This window comes from Phyllobates terribilis, unplaced genomic scaffold, assembly GCF_046119375.1.
Source record: "Phyllobates terribilis strain yellow unplaced genomic scaffold, ASM4611937v1 Scaffold_1__5_contigs__length_1240528914, whole genome shotgun sequence".
NCBI lineage: Eukaryota > Metazoa > Chordata > Amphibia > Anura > Dendrobatidae > Phyllobates > Phyllobates terribilis.
Window position 1 is genome coordinate 386,378,069 of NW_027362761.1, and position 17,889 is coordinate 386,395,957.

The 17,889-nt window shown below is 43.0% G+C and overlaps 1 protein-coding gene across 1 annotated transcript in view; it reads right to left on the reverse strand.

The window, feature by feature from the left end:
* CHSY3 (chondroitin sulfate synthase 3) overlaps positions 1 to 14,858 on the reverse strand; it is a 472,099-nt gene extending 457,241 nt beyond the window's left edge. Inside the window, exon 1 of the mRNA XM_073676516.1 lies at positions 13,751 to 14,858. Within this exon, the coding sequence (XP_073532617.1) occupies positions 13,751 to 14,390 (640 nt within the window). The 5' untranslated portion in view covers positions 14,391 to 14,858. The remainder of the gene's footprint in view (positions 1 to 13,750) is intronic.
* Positions 14,859 to 17,889: the final 3,031 nt, after the last annotated feature.

Consider the following 17,889-nt stretch of genomic DNA (forward strand, 5'->3'; position numbering starts at 1 on the left):
TGCGTATTTGAAGCAGATATTTCCTGTGCGTTTCTGCATCTCCTTGGCAGGAAAAACGCATGTTTTTAATGCATTTTTGTACATCAATGAATGCTTTTTGGAGTTAAATAATGTTATTTGGTGGGACATTGCTTAAACCCTGGATTACCATCAGAACTGGGGTGAGTATATCGGTTAATTTGAATGATTAAATAATGTGTCTGTTGTATTTCAAATAAAGTGTTTACTCTGTGCCTTTGTGTTTATTTAACTCTTTACTTTACTTTAATTAAGCTTGGTCATGAACAGGTCTGATTGACACCTTGTAATAACCAAACAAAACAGCTAAGTGTCAGCTAGTCCCATTCACCCAATCTTCACCCAATAGCATTTCTATTCATCTAATTTATGCGGCTGCTGTGAGCTCCTATTTTTAGCCTGGGAAGGTGCCATTTGCAAACACGGTCATTGGCCATAATTAACATCTCACAGCTGGTTCGTTAGCCGCTACGTCCCCCCTATCAGCACTAAGCAGCACTTTGGACGAAGCGTATTTTTGTTGCTTCCAAAACGCAGTGTTCTAACGCAGTCATCAAAGCAAAAGGTGGCTACTTTGAAGAACCTAGAATATAAGACATATATTCAGTTGTTTCACACTTTTTAGTTAAGTATATAATTCCACATGTGTTAATTCATAGTTTTGATGCTTTCAGTGTGAATGTACAATTTTGATAGTCATGAAAATACAGAAAAATCTTTAAATGAGAAGGTGTGTCCAAACTTTTGGTCTGTACTGTATATCATACAAAATAGTTAATAAATAACATTTCCCACATGTCTACTTTACATCAGCACAATTTTGGAACCAAAATTTTTTTTATTAGGGAGCTATAAGGGTTAAAAGTTGACCATCAATTTCTAATTTTTACAATAAAATTTGCGAAACCATTTTTTTAGGGACCACATCACATTTGAAGCGACTTTGAGGGGCCTTTATGACAGAAAATACCCAAAAGTGACACCATTCTAAAAACTGCACCCCTCAAGGTGCTCAAAACCACATTCAAGAAGTTTATTAACCCTTCACGTGCTTCACAGGAATTTTTGGAATGGGGAAGAAAAAAATGAACATTTAAGTTTTTTCACAAACATGCTACTTTAGACCCCAATTTTTTTATTTTTCCAGGGGTAACAGGAAAAAATGGACCCCAAAATTTGTTGTGCAAATTCTCCTGAGCACACAGATACCCCTTACGTGGGGAAAAAACACTGTTTGGGCGCACGGCAGGGATCAGAAGAAAAGGAGCGCCAATTGACTTTTTCAATGTAAAATTTGCTTGAATAATTAGCGGACGCCATGTTGCGTTTAGAGAGCCCCTGATGTGCCTAAACAGTAGAAACCCCCCATAAGTGATATTATTTTGGAAACTAAACCCCTCAGGGAACTTATCAAGTGGTGTTGTGAGCACCTTGAACCCCTAGGTGCTTCACAGAAGTTTATAACATGGAGCCGTGAAAATAAAATTTTCACATTTTTCCCACAAAAATGTTTTTCAGCCCCCAATTTTGCATTTTCATAAGGGTAACAGGAGAAATTGCACCATGCAATTTGTTGTGCAATCTCTCCTGAGTAAGCAGATACCCCATATGTGGGGGAAAACCACTGCTTGGACGCCATTTGACTTTTTGAATGTAAAATTTGCTTGAATAATTAGCGGATGTGCCCCTGATGTGCCTAAACAGTGTTACCCCCCACAAGTGACACCATTTTGAAAACTAGACCCCTCAGGGAACTTTGATCTAGATGTGTGGTGAGCACCCTTAACCCCCAGGTGCTTCACAGAAGTTTATAACATGAAGCCGTGAAAATAAAAATATCTAACTTTTTACACAAAAAGTCTTTTAGCCCCAATTTTTTTAGTTTCACAACGGTAAAAGGAGAAACTTGAACCTAAAAACTGTTGTGCAATTTCTCCTGATCACGCCAATACCCCATATGTGGGGAAAATACATTGTTTGGGTGCCCGTCAGGGTTCAGAAGGGAAGGAGCACTGTGTGACTTTTTGAACACAAAATTGGCTGGAATCGAGAGCGCGATGCTATGTCGCATTTTGGGAGCCCCTAATGTGCCTAAATAGTGGGAAACCCCCACAACTGACTCCACTTTGGAAACTAGACCCCTCAAGGATTTTATCAAGGGGTATAGTGTACATTTTGAACCCAGATGTACGACAGAATTTGATAACATTAGGTCATCATATTGAATAAGTTGTCATTAGTCTTGAGCGCAAGTGCTCTCTATTTGAGTTTGCATTGGGTACTTGGGTATGCACCATGTATCACGGGTGCTCGAGTGACATGCTCAAGTCCCTGCCCCGCATGTTTCACGGTTGTTAGACACCCAGAAAAAAACATGCGGGGATTGCTCGTGCATGACAGGCAATCCCAGCAACGTTCTTTTTGTCCGCGAAGCATATGGGGCAGAGACTCGAGCATGTCACTCGAACACCCACGATACTCAGTGCATACACAAGCACCCGATGCAAACTCAAGTAGCGAGCACTTGCGCTCAACACTGGTCACCAAATCGTCATCTTTTTTTTTTTCTTTACTTTTGAAAAAAATCCCAACCCCAACCCTAACCCTAGCCCAACCCTAACCCCAGCCCAACCCTAACCCCAACCCCATCCCTAACCCCAACCATAACCCTAGCCCAACCCTAACCCTAAGCCTAGCCCAACCCTAACCCTAGCCCAACCCTAACCCAACTCTAACCCTAACCATAGCACAACCCTAACCCTAACACAACACTAACCCTAGCACAACCCTAACCCCAACCCTAATACAACCCTAACCCTAGAGTTTATTTTTTTACACCGTTCCTTGTGTGGTATAAGTGATTAGACGACTTTATTCTTTGGGTCGGTGCGATTACAGCGATGCCAGATTCATATCAGGTTTTTATGATTGACAGCTGTCATACACTAAAAGACGCTTTTTTTTGCAATGACTAGTTTTTGAATCACCATATTTTAAGAGCTATAATTTTTCCATATTTTGGCTGACAGTCATGTGACGGCTTGTTTTTTGCGGGACAAGTTGACGTTTTTATTGGTACCAATTTCGGGCATGTGACATTTTTTGATCTCTTTCTATTCTGATTTTTGGGAGGCAGAATAATCAAAAAACAACAATTCCGGAATTGTTTTTATGGTTTTTTTTTATGCCGCTCTGCGTGAGGTAAAATTGATAAGGTGGATTTATTCTTCAGGTCAGTACGTTTACAGCGGTACCGCATTTATATAGTTTTTTTATGTTTTGGCGCTTTTACACAATAAAAACTATTTTCTAGAAAAAATAATTTTTTTGTATCGCTTCATTCTGAGAGCTATAACTTTTTTATTTTTCGGATGATGGAGCTTTATAGTGCCTTGTTTTTTGCGGGATAAGAAGATGTTTTCAGAGGTACCATTTTTATTTACATTCGTCTTTTTGATCGCGTGTTATTCCATTTTTTGTTTGGCGGTATGATGATAAAGCATTGTTTTTTGCTTTGTTTTTGTTTGTTTTTTTAACCGTATTCACTAAAGGGGTTAACTAGTGGGACAGTTTTATAGGTCAGGTCGTTCCGGATGCGGCGATACCAAATATGAGTACTTTTATTGCTTTATTTTTTTCATAATAAATAAATATTATGGGTTCAATATATTTTTATTTTTTGGGGATTATTTTTTTCACTTTTTTTTTATATATATTTTTACAATTTTTTTTTTTTTTTTTTCACTTTCCTACTTTTTTTTAACTTTTACACTATGTCCCACTATGGGACTTTCCCTTTTTGCAGCCTAATCGGCAGCATGGCATAGAGAGCAGCAGCTCCCTATGCTATGCAGCCTGTCAGCGCTGCACATAGGGGAGATATTACTTTGGTCATGCACTGCGCATGACCAAAGTAACGTCCTGCCTCCTGGTGACCCGGATGTTGTCATGACGACATTAGGTCATCATGTCAACATTCGGAAGCAGCCGCAGATACCACGGGACGCCGACAGGTGAGTATAGCGATCAACCCCCCCCTTGCCACCGCAATGCTGCGATTGACTTCGATCGCAGCATTGTGGCGGTTAATGTGCCGCTTGTGTGCGGGCGTGATCGCCGCACGTGTAAGAGTACGTAGCTGGTCCATAAGTCCCAGGGCGCAGCTACGTATTATTACTGACATCGTCGGAAAGGGGTTAATATCAGCCCACAGCTGTTTGTTTAGCCTTTACTGGCTAGATAACAGGGGGACCCCAGAAGAAAATTGACGTGGGATCCCCCTATAAAATCTAATCAGAAAAGGCTAAACTAGACAGCTGATATTAATAGCCATGGAAGGGGCCATGGATACTAGCCCCCTCCGCGGCTATTAATATCACCCCTCAGCAGCCCAAGAAATGGCGCATCCATAAGATGCGCCAAATCTGGCGCTTAGCCTCCGCTCTTCCCACTGCCCTGTAGCGGTGGCAAGTGGGGTAATGGGGTTGGGGTTCACGTCAGCCTTGTATTGGCGGCTGATATGAAGCCCAGGTTAGTAATGGAGGGCGTCTATAAGATGCCCCCATTACTAACCGAGTAGTAAAATAGCCGCCTTTTTAATAAAAACACGGCCAGAATAAAGTATTTTAATGAAATAAAAAACACACTGTTTTAAAAAACACAACAACTATTGTACGCCTCCACAAAGCCATCGTCAAAGACCAAGTCCACATACCGCCAACGAGTGTCCCGCGGCGATCTGGGTCACTTCTACAGCTGTGACATCAGCAATCACTGATGTCACAGATGTAGAATACAGCACTGTATACTGACAGGGGTGTAAAATCATAACTGTCAGTATACATGCTGCTGCAGTAGGTCACTGGGGTTCATCAGCTGATCAACCCCACTGAACTTACCACCACGGTAACCTTCTTCTGAAGGTTGCCACGGTGAGGTCACGTGAGCATCAGCTGATCGGTCATGTGACCAATCAGCTGATCGCTGACGTCACCGCAGGTATCAGCTGATCGGTCACGTGACCAATCAGCTGATACCTGATGTCACCGCAGGTCCTGGCAGCTCAGTATACTGCGGGGAGCGAGCCCGCTCCCCGCAGTATACCGCCGCCCACAGCGCATTGTATATATACAATACAGACCAAAAGTTTGGACACACCTTCTCATTTAAAGATTTTTATGTATTTTCATGACTATGAAAATTGTACATTCACACTGATGGCATCAAAACTATGAATTAACACATGTGGAATTATATACTTAACAAAAAAGTGTGAAACAACTGAAAATATGTCTTATATTATAGGTTCTATAGTGGCCACCTTTTGCTTTGATGACTGCTTTGCACACTCTTGGCATTCTCTTGATGAGCTTCAAGTGGTAGTCACCGGAAACGGTCTTCCAACAATCTTGAAGGAGTTCCCAGAGATGCTTAGCACTTGTTGGCCTTTTTGTCTTCACTCTGCGGTCCAGCTCACCCCAAACCCTCTCGATTGGGTTCAAGTCTGGTGACTGTGGAGCCCAGGTCGTCTGGCATAGCACCCCATCACTCTCCTTCTTGGTCAAATAGCCCTTACACAGCCTGGAGGTGTTTGGGGTCATTGTCCTGTTGAAAATAAATGCAAACCGGATGGAATAGCATGCCGCTGCAAGATGCTATGGTAGCCATGCTGGTTCAGTATGCCATCAATTTTGAATAAATCCCCAACAGTGTCACAAGCAAAGCACCCCCCACCATCACACCTCCTCCTCCATGCTTCACGGTGGGAACCAGGCATGTAGAGTCCATCCGTTCACCTTTTCTGCATCGCACAAAGACACGGTGGTTGGAACCAAAGATCTCAAATTTGGACTCATCAGACCAAAGCACAGATTTCCACTGGTCTAATGTCCATTCCTTGTGTTCTTTAGCCCAAACAAGTCTCTTCTGCTTGTTGCCTGTCCTTAGCAGTGGTTTCCTAGCATCTATTTTACCATGAAGGCCTGCTGCACAAAGTCTCCTCTTAACAGTTGTTGAAGAGAAGTGTCTGCTGCTAGAACTCTGTGTGGCATTGACCTGGTCTCTAATCTGAGCTGCTGTTAACCTGCGATTTCTGAGGCTGGTGACTCGGATAAACTTATCCTCAGAAGCAGAGGTGACTCTTGGTCTTGCTTTCCTGGGGCGGTCCTCATGTGAGCCAGTTTCTTTGTAGCGCTTGATGGTTTTTGCAACTGCACTTAGGGACACTTTCAGAGTTTTCCCAATTTTTCGGACTGACTGACCTTCATTTCTTAAAGTAATGATGGCCGCTCATTTTTCTTTAATTAGCTGCTTTTTTCTTGCCATAATACAAATTCTAACAGTCTATTCAGTAGGACTATCAGCTGTGTATTCACCAGACTTTTGCACAACACAACTGATGGTCCCAACCCCATTTATAAGGCAAGAAATCCCACTTACTAAACCTGACAGGGCACACTTGTGAAGTGAAAACCATTTCCGGTGACTACCTCTTGAAGCTCATCAAGAGAATGCCAAGAGTGTGAAAAGCAGTCATCAAAGCAAAAGGTGGCTACTTTGAAGAACCTAGAATATAAGACATATTTTCAGTTGTTTCACACTTTTTTGTTAAGTATATAATTCCACATGTGTTAATTCATAGTTTTGATGCCTTCAGTGTGAATGTACAATTTTCATAGTCATGAAAATACAGAAAAATCTTTAAATGAGAAGGTGTGTCCAAACTTTTGGTCTGTACTGTATATACACACACACACCTATAAACAAAGATCTACAGACTTTTGCATAGTTTAGGGCACTAAGAAGTAAGTTAAATGAGAGGTGCCATAAAAAATTCTAATCAATTTTTTTAATCGAATTAAAATTGTGCCTCTGCACCAAACGTGATTTATTAGGTATTTATCTATCTGCGAACTACTGTCTGTTCTGGCTACAAACTCATTTATAAACTGCAACTCAGTGACTGCAATTCTTCATGAACCCTTGTTATTTTAGCTGTAAAATAACAAGTGCATCTTTGACGGTACAATTACCATCTTTAAGACTAGCAATTTCCTCAAGATTCTTTTAGTTTGTGAGCAGCAGCACAGTGGATCCATCTCATGTAGATATGTAATATGATGTCCATAGCTGCTATGGGGGTCATGTGTCTACAATTTAATACTGAAACATTTTTTGTTACTCTAAGATTTATATGGGATCCTGGAGAAAGAAGAATGCCTTTCTTTAATGCATGCTATACTCCACAGGTACAGTATTACTTGTCAAGAACCTACTTCATAGGGGGAGTATGGCACCTCATAGAGGTACCACGTGTAGGACCCTTACTGGGGGTCACTCATTACTGGATATCTTGTGCAATGTTTGAAAATTGTTTTTTTTTGTTTTGTTTTTTTTTGCTTTTCTATGTTTGCTATATATTTACATAAGACTATATTATCTGTGCTGAGACTTGCAGTTCTACATGCAATTCTAATGTTGTTGATGGGCATTTGATAAAAAAGGTAAGAAACCAACAAATCGAATACAAAGAATAGAACATCATAAAGGGTCCATGTATTGCAGCAACACGCACAATTCTGAACATGGATGATCGATATCTCAGCACACTGTCATGAGGTGCAATCACAATAATAAGGAGTGTATGTAAAATTATTGGTGACATGCACAAATATTGATTTGGAGAATAGTTATATATATACCGTATATATTTTTTACTGTAAACTTATGGTGTATGTACTGTCAGTGTGGCTATATAACTGCATATTTGCCGGTTTACAGCAAGGACTTAACCATATCATTACCTAAGTAGAAGATGGACAATAAATGGGAAGCAGCCCCCCAGACAAGTGAGGAGTGGGCTACAGCACAGAGGGCAGAGTTCTACTAAGATCGCACAGTAAAGTGGAACCTGGCCTCTTACCTTTGATTTAAGGAGGAACTCTGCTCCCTGCTTTTATTTATTTTTGGCTTTGGGCTGTGGCTCTTACAATAGACTTATAGAGATATTTGGTTTATGGTATATTTTGTCTGTATCTTTAGGGTGCTCACTTTTCAGAAACTAGGGCAACCTGTTATTGACTTATGAGGGAGCTTTTCCACCTCTAGGGTTACTTTGTGCATCGTTGTTGGTTTATGAGGGAACTTTGGCTGACACTTTTAATGCGAACTTGCTAGAAATTCTGACACGTAAGCTAGGGTCAGACGGCCGTCGATTCTGGCATCCAAGTGAATAGGGCCGATTTTGCTAATGACACTGATCCGAGTGTCAGCATAGTTTGATCCGATGCTCTCAGATGGCAGATCAGAGCACTCTGTGAGGAGAAGCTGGAGAACAAATGTCCCCATCTTCTCCATTCTGTCAGTCGGGCAAATCAGTCTGCACTCAGATGTCATCCGAGTGCAGTCCAATGTTTTCCACCCACCACAGACTTGAATGGATTTTAGAGTGAAATAACAGCATGCCGCAATTTTTTTCACTGTCAGATTCAGCATCAGCACTGCCCCACTGAATAACATTGGTCCGAGAGCTATCCGATAAAGCATCAGATAGCACTTGTCTGATGTATACGCTCATGTGAGTGAGCCCTCACTCATAGAATCTAAGTTGTAGAAAACAGAACGGGTAAATATTAATTATACTCCAGTGTCATTGTGAAAAAAGTAGTATTTTTTTTCACCTTGAAAGTCTCAAAAAATAAAAAAACGGCCATTCTATGTTTACCATAGAAGGCCGGCACATGATCTTTGTATATGCCTAACATTAAATGAATATTATTGCCATCAAAATACAAGGCAACAATTAGCAATCAATCAACCAATCAAAATCTGCAAACCTAATAGATTTTGATCTTTCAATGATTTTTATTATCACTGACATTAATATTATTATTATTATTATTATTAACAATTTGTATTATAATTGATAACATATCAATTATCTCTGATTGGTGGAAATTTGATTGTTGAGAACCCCAGCAATATGTAGAAAGAAGAGGCTTATGAGGAATCAGCACCATCCCCACCTTATTGGTGAGTGACTAATAGTTGTAGGCACCTTTGGGGTCATAGTGATCAGATGCCCTCTAAACACAAATTGATAGGATATATGTCACTATTGGGCCACATGTGTTGTACATGCTGACATTGTCTACTCTTTTTATCCACATGCCTTCTGCATGTGTTCGCACCAAAAAAAACAATACCAATCTTCTATGATTATTGCATTTTTGCTACAATTTTTTTTTATGCATTTTCCCCATTTTTTAAGTGTTTTTGGTGCAGAATGGAAGCATTGTTTTTTCGTTCATTTTTTAAGCCCTGGCTGCAGTTTGTTAAAAAACAACATATTGTGCTATACTCACCTTCCCCGGGTCCACCAGTGAGCCTCCACTGCTGCTTCCTGTGTCTGGCATTAGCTGCGGTGTGGACATCACGTTGACAGTGCGGCAGCCAATCAGTGTGCTCAGCGGCTCTGCCAGTGTAGACCCCTTAAGGGCCGCTAATCTCACCAATGCTAAACACAGTGGCGTACCGCCAATGGCGACAGACCACGGCACTGCTATGGTGCCTGTGAGCCGGGGAGGCCCGATATCGGGCCCCCACTGCATCGGGCTCCCCCCACTGCATCGGGTACCCCCCCGCACAGCCAGTACCGCCGCCCTAACCCGCATTCAACTGTATCGGCAGATGACGATACAGTTGAAAGCAATGATGGAGGTGGAAGCGTAATGTGACACTCCCTCTCCCATCATTCCCCCTCTGCGTCTGACGCAGTGGAGCAATGACATCACTTCATCGCGCCACTGGGTCAGGCAGTGGAGCTGATAAGAGAGACGCGCTGCAGAGACTGAAGCAGCGGGGGAACAAGGAGCGTCCGGTAAGTGTGTATTTATTTATTTTTTTTAAATCAGTGAGTATGTGATTCCCATATTACTGGAGAATTGAGGCTGCATTTTGCCCTATGGGGGCCACACTATGCCCTATGGGGGCCGCACTATGCCCTATGGGGGCTGCACTATGCCCTATGGGGGCTGCACTATGCCCTATGGGGGCTGCACTTTGCCCTATGGGGGCCACACTATGCCCTATGGGGTTGCATTATACTATATGGAGGACAATGAGGGCAGCATTATATTGCGTGGAGGACCATGGGAGTGCATTATATTGAATGGAGGACCATGGTGGGTGAATAATATTGCATGGAGGACCATGGGGGGTGTATTATAATATTTGGAGGGTTATGTGGGGCCATTATACTATGTGCAAGCAATTATACAGTGTGAAGGTTTGTGTGGGGTCCATCTTACTGTTTGGAGGGCTAGTGCGGGTTTTCATACTGTATGTAGGCCCATTATACTGCATGGAGGGCTGTGTGGGGGTCACAGTTAGGGGATCATACGGTGTTGGGGTCACCATACTTGCGTTGGGAGTTGAGGTGGGGTACAGTAGGGTCATTATACTGTGCATGGGGAGGCTAATGTGGAGAAATTCACCATGGGGGTATAATACTGTGTTTGGGGGGCACTTTTGTTTGTGCGGCAGCACGGTGGCTCAGTGATTAGCACTGCAGCCTTGTCTCGCTGGGGTCCCACCAAGGACAACATCTGCAAGGAGTTAGTATGTTCTCCCCATGTTTGCGTGGGTTTCCTCCAGGTTCTCCGGTTTCCTTCCACACTCCAAAGACATACTGATAGGGAATATAGATTGTGAGCCCCAATGGGGACAGTGCCAATAATGTCTGTAAAGCGCTGTGAAATATGTTGCTGCTATATAAAAATAAAGATTATTATTATCATACTTTATGGGGACAATGAATGAGGAATCTAAGACTTCAGCAGGAGGAAAATTACTATGTAAAGGCTGGAAAGTTGTGAGATCTGATCTTCTGTGACCCCGACAATTATTTAAGTTTTGATTTTTCTTTTTTTCTTTTTTTTTTTTTTGGGGGGGTGCAATTAGAACTTCTTCAATGAGACCCCATGATTTCTATGTACGCCCCTGGCTGAACAGTAGGAGTAACAGCAGATACTCGCTTATGGACCCAAAGGAAGGTGAGTACAGCATGGTTGGTTATTTTTTAGACAAATTGCAGCCGGGGCCAAACATTACCTGAAATGGAACAACCTCTTTAAAAGCACAACTGCGCTTTTCAGGCTCCCTATAGGGAAAAAAAAGCACCAAGAAACAAACGCACAGTTTAATGGTGTCTTTAAATGCACAGTGAACATGAATTTTCATGAAATCATATCCACTTCGCTTGGACAATTTTCTGCAGGAAAAAAAAAAAAAAAACAGTAGAAAAACACAGTATTTACGTTACGTGTGAACACGGTCTAACGCTTGAAGTGGAATAGCTCTGTAAGGCTATGTTCCCACTGTGAGTTTTCAATGTTACAGATTTTCTGCACTTATTACATAAAATAGGTTATTTGAATTGTTTTAAATATGCAGCTTAAAAAACTCACCAATAGCTTATCATGTGAACGTGCCCTAAATCTATGGACACCTCAAACACATTATTATATTTTCTGCCAAGTCTACAATGTCTTTTTTTGTTCTTTCTTTTATGGACCAGCAATATGTAGTATTGTGGCTGCAGAACGTAAACCATGACATTCCCTTCTATGTGTGCACAGGACTGTTTACACAAGAACCATCTCGCTCAATCCCCTCAGTGAACTGACAGCATGGTGCTAATGAGATCTAGTAAACCGCACCGGATTGGCCCTTTTTAAGCCACTGCAACAGTAGTTCAATGCTAATAATTGGTTTACTCACAATAAAAGTGTGCGTCTCAATGTCACTGAACGTTGAAAATGGCAGGATTTAAGAAAGACAGAACACGAAGAAAGGCCATATGTTCACGGGAAGGATACAAGTGGTCAGTAAATGCACTGATGGCAGCATACAGAAAAGCTATGCAACACTGCGCCCCTTGGATCAAATATGACCAGAATAAGATGTGGAGCTCCTGTGTCCGTCTTATGTTCCTCCCGGTACTACAGAGTCACTTTAATTCCAAACTATGAAGTCATGGGCACTCCTCCATGTGCTGCCATATGGTGCCTATGTGGGCATCATATCCCAGGATATTCTGTCCTAGAACTCACTAGGGACAATATATCTGTATTCCACATCCAGTGGAACATATAAGATTTATTTCCATTCTAGGAGGAAAAAAATGTATAACATCACAGTCATATAGAGGTACAATATGGGCCCGTAGACCTTTGTGGGTGCCAAACTACTGCCTTATACAACAGAGAAGTCATTTATTTATTATGCTTTGCTTATAGCACCATTAATTCCACAGATTTGCAGATATTATCAACACTGTCCATTGGGGCTCACAATCTAGATTCCCTATCAGTATGTTTTTGGAGTGTTGGAGGAAACCCACATAACAACTAGGAGAACATACAAACTCCTTGTAGATATTGTCCTCGGTGGGATTTAAACCCAGGAACCCAGCACTGCAAAGTAACAGTGCTAACCACTGAGCCACTGCCAATAATTTAACTATTGATTAATTTAGCCCTCATGTGAGTTCTTCATTTAGGAAAATTAGACAGTTAGCCTCCCTGGTGAAGGCATCCAGTTACGTTCCTTGTACTATACATAGACTCTGTATACTGTTGTGCACTATGTCAGCACTGGATACATAATTACTACAACCTTTTATTGAGTCTTCATTACGAGTTGCTACTTTTCGAAACTGTTATGACAACATCACAATGTGTTATCAAACAGCGCTATCTGTTAGTAAACAGGCTCTATTTTGTCAGTGAGGGTATTCCAGTGCCTGATGACCCTACAAGACAAGCTGTGAAGTTGATCAATTGAAATTGTCATTGAAGCGCTCCCCTGACTGATGGAAGAAACAATGAATCAAGACTTTCTTTCCCTTGACTCAGCTGGTCTCAGCATACAGACTCTTTGTGGTGTGACCTCAGGCATCACTTGTTCTTGTCACTGCTATACTAACTAAATACTCTGCTTTTACCATTACTCCTTATGCTGGAAAATTCCTTCTTCATACATTTTTAACCATGGCTTGGCCTACAAAATGCTGTTATAGACGGTGATGCATATTTGTAAGTTGATGCCTGGATTATTTTACAGAGACATTTTCTGCATTTTTCCACCAAAATGTAAGAGCCTGGGGAGCAAGGCAAGAATTTAGGAATAAGGATTATATAATTTACTTTGGAACATGGTGGGTCCTCATCCTACAAGATAAACCCCTGTTCTGTCACATAAAATCATGGGGGCGCCCATGTACCTTTCTAGAGAAGTAAAATTTTTCAACATTTCTGAAGGTCCCAAAAACAATAGGTGTGATCATTATGATTGAGGCTGACAGTTGTCTCCAGTGTTAAATGTGCCTTACAATCAATGAATGAATCCCCTAAAAATCTTTTAGACATATTGAGTACATTTTCATTGGTTTTACTACTCCCGATCCTTCTATATTATAATATTTTAGGTTCTGTTCCATAATTTCCACTTATGGAGCCTCAGGTGCAGTTACACTAGATCACTATGATTGATGTGTATTGAGTTGGACATAAACTCTTGAACTAGTCCTGACTACATTGCTCCATGCCCAGATCTTGTGTACTGAGGACAAGAAGCTCCTGCACATACAGATTAATCTGAGTTGGGGGTCTCCTCTATGTAACCCCCTCTATGTCCCTATCCTATAATGTGACACTAGGGGCCAAGTACTTGCCTTTGATGTACACATCGTCATCAGCCCTCATGAACCACTCATATTTATCCAGGTACTTGTCATGCATGTGCTTGATCATCATGAAGGACTTCTTCTGAGGAGGGTATGAGTCGTCCACCCCAGGCAGGGAGATGACTGGCACAGGTTCGGGCAGTTGGATCTCCTCTGAGCCCTGGCTGGAGAAGAACTCCACTTTCCCTGGGATATAAGGTGCCCAGGTCCTGTAGGCTGCTACTGCCCTGGTATCCAGGTACTTCTTAGCTGTCATAACCCCGACATAGAGGAAGTGTCTCTGGCTCTCCTCTGGGGGACCCCAGTCCCCACTTCCATTGTGGTTAACCCTGTGTCTGCTGCTGTTGTTGGTGTTCTTCTTTGGGTCTTCTTCATCAGGTCTAGAGGCTGGAGTGCTGGGTGGCACTACATCTTTCCCATGGCCAGGGTCATCCCTGCTGGGGCTACCCCTGCCCCCATGTTGCCCTGTCTGGTGCCTCTCTCTAGTGTAGAAGGAGCAGACATTAGACCTTCTCTTCTTTTCGCTCATCTCAGCTACTTTGGGGGCGATGAGCCAGGAGGCAGCAGTAAATCCCAGGATTAATCCCACTACCACACTCATCCAGGGTCTCCGGGACCTCACAGCCATTCTTCAGTGCAGCCTGGGAGTAAATCTCTGGTAATCCCGGCAGCGGCTGCTCCTGGGACTGGGCGCAGGTTCCCTGGCTGAGAGCTGGAGTAAAAGTTGCCGGGCAGGAGAGCAGGAGCAGCCTGCGGAGCAGCAGCGGTGTCTGGGCTGCCAGCTTGTCACTGCTCGCACCTCCTCCCAGCCCCACGCTGCAGCTGCCGATCCTCCTCCTCCTCCCGCTCCACCTTCTCCCTCTGCTCCCAGCCAGCAGCCTCCACACCCCTGGCTGCTGATCAGTCCCTGTGCCCACCCAGACCTGCCAGCTCGCCTGTGACTCGCCAGTCTTCAGTGAGGGCTCCCTGACCAGCAGCCGTGCCCCCCGTCATCCTCGGCGTGGTGTCTCCATAGGAACACAGGGGAGCCGCCTGCTGCACAGCCTGGATGAAGATGCTGCAGCCCTGTGCTCCTGTCATGTGGGAGGGGAGCAGCCCATGTGCTTACTGGAGGTGCCACCCCAATACCCCCCGTGCGTGGGGACCTACTACATGGCACATGCCCACACTGCGGAGCAGGGGGCAGTGAGCCCAGGGCTGGATCAGCTGCATCTGCCTGGTTAGTACTGTATATAGGGGCTGCACAGCGGGACACCCCATAGAGACTGCACAGCAGGACACCCCACCAGGACACCCCATAGAGACTGCACAGCAGGACACCCCATAGGGACTGCACAGCAGGACACCCTATAGGGACTGCACAGCAGGACATCCCATAGGGACAGCACAGCAGGACATCCCATAGGGACAGCACAGCAGAACACCCCACAGGAACTGCACAGCAGGACACCCCATAGGGACTGCACAGCTTGACACCCCATAGGGACTGCACAGCAGGACACCCCATAGGGACTGCACAGCTTGACACCCCATAGGGACTGCACAGCTTGACACCCCATAGGGACTGCACAGCAGGACATCCCATAGGGACAGCACAGCAGAACACCCCACAGGAACTGCACAGCAGGACATCCCATAGGAACAGCACAACAGAACACCCCATAGGGACTGCCCACCAGGACACCCCATAGGGATTGCACAGCAGGACACCCCATAGGGGCTGCACAGCAGGAAACCCCATAGGGGCTGCACACCAGGACACCCCATAGGAACTGCACACCAGGACACCCCATAGGGAATGCACATCAGGACACCCCATAGGGGCTTCACATCTGGACACCGCATAGGGGCTTCACATCAGGACACCCCATAGGGACTACACGTCAGGACACCCCATATGGACTGCACAGCAGGACACCCCATAGGGACAGCACAGCAGGACACCCCATAGGGGCTGCACAGCAGGACACCCCATAGGGACTGCACAGCAGGACACCCCATAGGGACAGCCCAGCAGGACACCCGATAGGGACAGCCCAGCAGGACACCCCATAGGGACAGCACAGCAGAACACCTCACAGGGACTGCACAGCAGGACACCCCCATAAGGGTTGCACACCAGGACACCCCATACATCAGATGTATTCAGGGCTGTATACAAGGAAAGCTAGACAAGGCTGCAATGAAGCAGCCTTAATTGTAAAGTGCTGCGGAATATGTTGGCGCTATTTAAATAAAAAATATTATTATATTATAAGCATATCATGTCATAGCATATACATAGCACATAGAAAATGCAACAAGTCATGTAGCATTGAATATATTTTGTGTCATATACATATAATATAGTACTATAAAATGGAAACAAGCTAATACATCATGTCATATCATACACATATATAGAGTATTATAAAATGGAAACATATAGTAATTGATAATTAATATAATTTCATACCATCACATACAAGAACTATAAAATGTAAGCAATTAATGTAGCATTAAATATTATTTCATATCATATGCAAATATACTATATAAACTACTATAAAATCGAGCATATCATTTCATGTCTTATACATTTACCATATATGCTACTATAAATTGCAAGCATATCATGTAGCATTGAATATAATTTCATATCTTACATATATAATACAGAGTACTATAAAATGGAAACATAAAGTAACTGATATAATAGAATTTCATATCATACACATATATAGAGAACTCTAAAATACAAGCATACAATGTAGCATTTAATATAATTTAATGTCATACACATATACAGTTATATGAAAAAGTTTGGGCACCCCTATTAATCTTAAGCTTAATGTTTTATAAAAATTGGTGTTTTTGCAACAGCTATTTCACTTTGACATATGTAATAACTGTTGGACACAGTAATGTTTCTGCCTTGAAATGAGGTTTATTGTACTAACAGAAAATGTGCAATCTGCATTCAAACAAAATTTGACAGGTGCATAAGTATGGGCACCCTTATCATTTTCTTGTTTTAAATTCTCCTACCTACTTTTTACTGACTTACTAAAGCCCTTTTTTTGGTTTTGTAACCTCATTGAGCTTTGAACTTCATAGCCAGGTGTATGCAATCATGAGAAAAGCTACTTAAAGTGGCCACTTGCAAGTTGTTCTCCTGTTTGAATCTCCTCTGAAGAGTGGCATCATGGGCTCCTCAAAACAACTGTCAAATGATCTGAAAACAAATATTATTCAACATAGTTGTTCAGGGGAAGGATACAAAAAGCTGTCTCAGAGATTTAACCTGTCAGTTTCCACTGTGAGGAACATAGTAACTAAATGGAAGAACACAGGGACAGTTCTTGTTAAGGCCAGAAGTGGCAGGCCTAGAAAAACATCAGAAAGGCAGAGAAGAAGAATGGTGAGATCAGTCAAGGACAATCCTCAGACCACCTCCAGAGAGCTGCAGCATCAACTTGCTGCAGATGGTGTCACTGTGCATCGGTCAACTGTACAACGCACTTTGCACAAGGAGAAGCTGTATGGGAGAGTGATGCGAAAGAAGCCGTTTCTGCAAGCACGCCACAAACAGAGTCGGCTGAGGTATGCAAAAGCACATTTGGAGAAGTCAATTTCTTTTTGGAAGAAGGTCCTGTGGACTGATGAAACTAAGATTGAGTTGTTTGGTCATACAAAAAGGCGTTATGCATGGCGGCAAAAATACACAGCATTCCAAGAAAAACATTTGCTACCCACAGTAAAATTTGGTGGAAGTTCCATCATGCTTTGGGGCTGTGTGGCCAATGCTGGCACCGTGAATCTTGTTAAAGTTGAGGGACGCATGGATTCCACTCAGTATTAGCAGATTCTTGACAATAACGTTCAAGAATCAGTGACAAAGTTGAATTTATGCAGGGGATGGATGTTTCAGCAAGACAATGACCCAAAACACCGCTCCAAATCTACTCAGGCATTCATACAGAGGAACAATTACAATGTTCTGGAATGGCCATCCCAGTCCCCAGACCTGAATATCATTGAACATCTGTAAGATCATTTGAAGAGGGCTGTCCATGCTCGGCGACCATCAAACTTTACTGAACTGGAATTGTTTTGTAAAGAGGAATGGTCAAAAATACCTTCATCCA